The sequence below is a fragment of the Solanum pennellii genome, chromosome 9, assembly GCF_001406875.1.
Source record: "Solanum pennellii chromosome 9, SPENNV200".
NCBI lineage: Eukaryota > Viridiplantae > Streptophyta > Magnoliopsida > Solanales > Solanaceae > Solanum > Solanum pennellii.
The window spans coordinates 36,368,894-36,376,199 of record NC_028645.1 but is presented as its reverse complement, the minus strand read 5'-3'; the positions used below and the strand labels follow the sequence as shown (position 1 = coordinate 36,376,199).

General features: G+C 32.8%; 1 protein-coding gene across 1 annotated transcript; it reads right to left on the bottom strand.

The window, feature by feature from the left end:
* Positions 1–365: 365 nt before the first annotated feature.
* Positions 366–1,490, bottom strand: LOC107030121. Its single transcript, XM_015231513.1, has 3 exons — positions 987–1,490; positions 833–897; positions 366–765 (listed from the first exon to the last, which is right to left on the bottom strand). The coding sequence occupies exons 1-3, from the start codon at positions 1,488–1,490 to the stop codon at positions 366–368; spliced, it is 969 nt and encodes a 322-aa protein (XP_015086999.1).
* Positions 1,491–7,306: the final 5,816 nt, after the last annotated feature.

The window sequence follows — 7,306 nt, the reverse complement described above, 5'->3', positions numbered from 1 at the left end:
ATTGGGACATTTCTAAATAAGATTATATAATAGAGATCATCCTCAAATAAGAAAGAACATTCATTAAAATTCAACAACACAATGCTTAACACTTATTATGAGGCATTTCGATTTGGGCATATAGTTTTTTTGTGGCCAAAGTCCCTACATACTGAACACTTATTTTTTCTTGTTGGAAATGATTCACCAACTCCACGCTGTCTCTTATATGTACTTCTTCCGGGTTTACTTGGATCAATATATGAAGGAGGTATTTCTCTCTGTGTGATATCCAAAGGGACAATCCAAGAATCTTCAGTTGGCACCGGGTGAATTTCCTGACCATATGACATTATGTACTTTTCCACTGAATAATATGGAGACGATTACAAGTAAATCTGATTTCCAAAATCATCACCATGGTGGGATCGAATCACTGCCATGGAATGTGGACAAGGTATTTTGTCCAAATCAAAAACTCTACAAGTACAAGTTCTTCTTTGTAGATCCGCAGTAGCAACATCTCCATGACCAGTGACACTGAACACGTAGTTAGCGATTTGATGGGCCAACAACTTATTGCCCGCGTTGACATACTCTGATATGTCTTTTTCAATTGAAGGAACAAATCTATTTGCGGAGTGCACCAGTTCCATACGCCTTTGGTGAAATAACAATGCAAATCTCCTGTTTATTTCATCAAATAGAGTGACAATGGGAAATTCTCTTTCAACATCAAACATAGCATTCACCGATTCCGCGATGTTTGGCGTCATAATGTTATATCTACACAACAACAGATAAAAATCAAACAAAACACATAAAGTAAAAATAAAGTCAATTGAGATGGTACCTATTTCCCGAGCAAAATGATCTACTCCATGTATGAAATCCAATACGTTCAAGAGCTTCAGCGGCCTTTGATACCAAACTCTTATTTGATTGAAATGGTCATTGAACTCACATATATCGTACGTCTTTGATGCTTTATAAAAATGGGACACTACCTTTGAATTGTGAAAGTTATTTCGAATATTTTCCCCAAGGTGTCTCATGCAACAACCATAATGAGATGCAGGGTAGATTCTCAAAACCATCTTTCGAATACTTGGATGCCTATCAGAGATAATGCACAACTCATCAATATCATCTACAAAGCTTCTTATATTTTGGAAAAAATATTCATATGAGGCATCACATTCTTTGTCCATGAAACAAAAAGCCAATGGAAATATATGATTCTCGGCATCTTGTGCAACCGCCAATAGCAGAACTCCTCCATACTTGCTCCTTAGAAATATACCATCAACGACTATTATTTTTCTCATTTCTTGAAAACCAATCATCCAAGCAGCATATGATAAAAAGAAGTACTGGAACCTTCCATTTTCATCGAGCGACAATTCCGTCTTGCTTCCTGGATTCCCAACTTCAAGCATATACTGGTACACATTAAGCATTGCATACCCGTGCTCATGTGTTCCCCTAACATTAGACTTAGCATGCTCCATGCCCTTATAAATCTTCCAATAGCTTACCTTACAACCCAGTTCTGTGCGGAGTTGATTTGACATGTCTCTTGTGGATGGGCCTTTACCTTTGAGAAGCCTATTTTCAAAGTACTTACCTATGACTTTTGCCGTGGCGTTGGGATTATGGCTTGTAAAATGCTCTGAACCACATGTATGGTACTTTTCATAGATTCTAATGGCTAACATGTCACTACTTGTAAATTTCACAGCCCTCAGTCACCAATTGCAATCCGGATATGAATATTTAAAGAAAAACACATTACGAGAATTGATCACCTTTTTCAGTCTAAAATCTTTTTTCAAGCAAGCAATTTTCAATGAATTTGTCAGTTCTTGCTTGTTCTTGAATGTCATTCCCTTATAAAATCCGGTTTCATCATATCTAACATTATTCACACGTGAAGTTTGAGAAGCACATGGATTGTTGCTGCCAACTATAGGTGTGGGAGGAAACTTTCTCTCAAGGTCCGACCCTTCAACTTGAGCTTCACCTTCACGTTCACCTTCACCTATTCCAATTTCATCATCAGGATTATTCATGTCCGCAGGATGAAATTCATCATTAAATATATCTTATTGGCCTTGGTCTACATTATGATCCTCCTCGATAGGAGTTTCTTCCACGTAGACTCTTAATATTGGCGGTTTATTTGTTACTCCTAAATAAACACTCAAACTAGATTGATCAGTTATTCTAAAAGGTAAAACCTTCTCATTATGAAAAAAAAATAGGGAATGTAACTCATGACAAGATCTTGCAGTTTACAATTGTATCCAGACTTTTGCACAACTAAATTAACGAACTCATCATACAAAATGTTTCATTCGACATACATTCCTACTGAACCGGCTTCTCATTTTTTTACTATCCTCCCAACACCATATGAATCAATTTTTCTTCTCGATCCATTCACCACGACAATCAATCCCTACAAATAAAGACATTGTACTTGAAGAAAATAATTTAAAAAATAATTACTAATTATGAAGAATAATCATATGTAGCAACATATGAGTATTCTGTGGCGATATTTGAGTCATATGTTGCTACATATGACTGTTCTGTTATGAAAAATAAATCACATGTTGCTACATTTTTTAGTTATATCATATGTAGCAACATATGACTATTTTGTTGCGAGATATAAGTCATATGTTGCTACATATGACTGTTCTGTTGTGAAAAATAATTCAACATGTTGATACATTTTTTAGTTATATCATACGTAGCAACATATGACTATTCTGTTGCGATATGACTGTTCTGTTGTGAAAAAGAAATCAACATATTGATACATTTTTTAGTTATATCATATGTAGCAACATATGACTATTCTGTTGCGAGATGTAAGTCATATGTTGCTACATATGACTGTTATGTTGTGAAGAATAAATCACATGTTGCTACATTTTTTAGTTATATCATATGTAGCAACATATAACTATTCTATTGCGAGATGTAAGTCATATATTGCTACATATGACTGTTATGTTGTGAAGAATAAATCACATGTTGCTACATTTTTTAGTTATATCATATGTAGCAACATATAACTATTCTATTGCGAGATGTAAGTCATATATTGCTACATATGACTGTTATGTTGTGAAGAATAAATCACATGTTGCTACATTTTTTAGTTATATCATATGTAGCAACATATAACTATTCTATTGCGAGATGTAAGTCATATATTGCTACATATGACTGTTATGTTGTGAAGAATAAATCACATGTTGCTACATTTTTTAGTTATATCATATGTAGCAACATATAACTATTCTATTGCGAGATGTAAGTCATATATTGCTACATATGACTGTTATGTTGTGAAGAATAAATCACATGTTGCTACATTTTTTAGTTATATCATATGTAGCAACATATAACTATTCTATTGCGAGATGTAAGTCATATATTGCTACATATGACTGTTATGTTGTGAAGAATAAATCACATGTTGCTACATTTTTTAGTTATATCATATGTAGCAACATATAACTATTCTATTGCGAGATGTAAGTCATATATTGCTACATATGACTGTTATGTTGTGAAGAATAAATCACATGTTGCTACATTTTTTAGTTATATCATATGTAGCAACATATAACTATTCTATTGCGAGATGTAAGTCATATATTGCTACATATGACTGTTATGTTGTGAAGAATAAATCACATGTTGCTACATTTTTTAGTTATATCATATGTAGCAACATATAACTATTCTATTGCGAGATGTAAGTCATATATTGCTACATATGACTGTTATGTTGTGAAGAATAAATCACATGTTGCTACATTTTTTAGTTATATCATATGTAGCAACATATAACTATTCTATTGCGAGATGTAAGTCATATATTGCTACATATGACTGTTATGTTGTGAAGAATAAATCACATGTTGCTACATTTTTTAGTTATATCATATGTAGCAACATATAACTATTCTATTGCGAGATGTAAGTCATATATTGCTACATATGACTGTTATGTTGTGAAGAATAAATCACATGTTGCTACATTTTTTAGTTATATCATATGTAGCAACATATAACTATTCTATTGCGAGATGTAAGTCATATATTGCTACATATGACTGTTATGTTGTGAAGAATAAATCACATGTTGCTACATTTTTTAGTTATATCATATGTAGCAACATATAACTATTCTATTGCGAGATGTAAGTCATATATTGCTACATATGACTGTTATGTTGTGAAGAATAAATCACATGTTGCTACATTTTTTAGTTATATCATATGTAGCAACATATAACTATTCTATTGCGAGATGTAAGTCATATATTGCTACATATGACTGTTATGTTGTGAAGAATAAATCACATGTTGCTACATTTTTTAGTTATATCATATGTAGCAACATATAACTATTCTATTGCGAGATGTAAGTCATATATTGCTACATATGACTGTTATGTTGTGAAGAATAAATCACATGTTGCTACATTTTTTAGTTATATCATATGTAGCAACATATAACTATTCTATTGCGAGATGTAAGTCATATATTGCTACATATGACTGTTATGTTGTGAAGAATAAATCACATGTTGCTACATTTTTTAGTTATATCATATGTAGCAACATATAACTATTCTATTGCGAGATGTAAGTCATATATTGCTACATATGACTGTTATGTTGTGAAGAATAAATCACATGTTGCTACATTTTTTAGTTATATCATATGTAGCAACATATAACTATTCTATTGCGAGATGTAAGTCATATGTTGCTACATATGACTGTTCTGTTGTGAAAAATAAATCACATGCTACTACATTTTTTAGTTATATCATATGTAGCAACATATAACTATTCTATTGCGAGATGTAAGTCATATATTGCTACATATGACTGTTATGTTGTGAAGAATAAATCACATGTTGCTACATTTTTTAGTTATATCATATGTAGCAACACATGACTATTCTGTTGCGAGATGTAAGTCATATGTTGCTACATATGACTGTTCTGTTGTGAAAAATAAATCAACATGTTGATACATTTTTTAATTATATCATATGTAGCAACATATGACTATTCTTTTGCGAGATGTAAGTCATATGTTGCTACATATGACTGTTCTGTTGTGAAAATAAATCACATGTTACTACATTTTTTAGTTATATCATATATAGCAACATATGACTATTTTGTTGCGAGATGTAAGTCATATGTTGCTACATATGATTGTTCTGTTGTGAAAAATAAATCAACATATTGATACATTTTTTAGTTATATCATATGTAGCAACATATGACTATTCTGTTGCGAGATTAAGTCATATGTTTCTACATATGACTGTTCTGTTGTGAAAATAAATCACATGTTGCTACATATGACTTTTCTGTTGCGAGATGTAAGTCATATGTTGCTACATATGGCTGTTCTGTTGTGAAAATAAATCACATGTTGCTACATATGACTAATATGTTATAATAGTCAACTGTTGCAACATATATAACAATATGTTGGAAACGTGAATGCAAATTATTGAAAAAAATGCAGGTACCCAGATCAGATGATAATAATTGATTTTAAATAACTATTAATTGTACTTACCAGAAACAATGGTGTATAACGCTTATGCAGTAATTCCAATTGAACAAAATGAAATTTGGTCCACCAGTTACAGATTAGGTAAAAAACTGATTCAAGAAGAAGAAAGCACAAGCACTACCAGCGAAGACCCGCAATGTACGAAAATAAGAAGAAGAAGAAGAAGAAGAGGAAGATGAAAAGAGCAGGAAGAAAGGAAAGCAAGCAAGCAAAGATGAGAGCAGAAAAAGAAGAGGAGGACGAATATGGCAGCTGGAGGCGGGGGAAAAAAGCTTTTATTTCCTCTTTTGGCTCGATATTTTCTCACCAAAATTGGTTAAATTAGGTTTGGTATAGTCAATTTATCATTTTACCCCTCATTTAATCCCCACCAAAAATTGGTTAAATTAGGTATTGTGAAATTACCCTTTTACCCTTCATTTAATTCAGTGGACCAAACTGTCAACTTATAAACTTGAGGGAAACTCCACAATCCTTAATCATTAATCACATAATTGTCACCTACACCCAATACTTAAGACTTATATCACCACCTATTTATTTTGAAACCTTAAAGTCACTTTTTTTAAAAAATTCCAAGAAAGACGACGATAGGTATATATGTCCACGAAACCCCAAGTTTTTTTTGCATATGACTCCACTTCAAATTTTTTAAATCTTTTACACCATTGAGTTTTCTATTTTATTTTATTTTTTTCACTATTCCAAACTCAATACTCTATTTTATACTCTAACAAAAGAAATTTCTTTTCTTTTATTAATATTATGTTATTATTTTTATTTTATTATTAATTTCTTCTTCTTTTTCTAAATAACCATTTAATATAGTTTTCATGTAATATAATAGTTTTAATTAGTTATTTTATTTAATATAAAATTATATTTTTATTCTGAATATTTAAATAACATAAATTGCAAGAAAAGATTATATTATATTTAAATTAATGGACAATTCAAATAAAAGTCATAATTGTCACGATCACATCCAACAAAGATGACTGAACTCCCACACAAGCAAACGCCCCCCTGAAATCTAAAATAATAAGTTTGATCATCCGGATTGCTAATGACTGATGTCCAAAGCCAACGGTAACTCTGAAACAGAGTGGAAGGCTAGATTACCCATACTCCTCGCCTTTCGACTCAAGGCGTCTGCTATTTCTATTCCACCTTACCGGATGGCTCCTGCAGAGCTCAGGGAGCTCAGTGTTCAATTAGAGGACCTCTTAGGTAAGGGTTCATCTGTCTGAGTGTGTCACCGTCGGGTGCTCATGTTTTTGTTTGTGAAGAAGAAGGACGGGACTATAATGATGTGCATTGACTACTGGCAACTGAACAAGGTGATGGTGAAGAACTGTTACCCCATGCCTCGTATTGATGACTTATTTGATCAGCTTCAAGGTACCACCGTGTTTCCTTAGATTGATTTGTGGTTCGCGTACCATCCGTTGGGGATTAGGGCAGCCGACATGTCTAAGATCGCATTTAGGACTCGTTACGGCCACTATGAGTTCCTTGTGATGTCTTTTGGGTTAACTAATGCCCCTGCCGCCTTCTTGAATTTGATGACACGTGTTTCAGGCCATACCTTGATTCACTTGTTATCGTCTTCCTTGATGACATGCAGGTATACTCGCGGAGTCAAAGTGGGCATGAGCAACATTTGAGGATACTGGTCAAGACATTAAGAGACTAGCGACT

Excerpts from the sequence above, each read along its gene's own strand:
- LOC107030121 (XM_015231513.1), bottom strand. The coding sequence starts at position 1,490 with ATGGAGCATGCTAAGTCTAATGTTAGGGGAACACATGAGCACGGGTAT. Across the intron at positions 898-986 it reads ATAACTTTCACAATTCAAAG|GCCGCTGAAGCTCTTGAACG; the intron begins GTAGTGTCCCAT and ends TTGGTATCAAAG. Across the intron at positions 766-832 it reads TCATTTTGCTCGGGAAATAG|ATATAACATTATGACGCCAA; the intron begins GTACCATCTCAA and ends GTTGTTGTGTAG.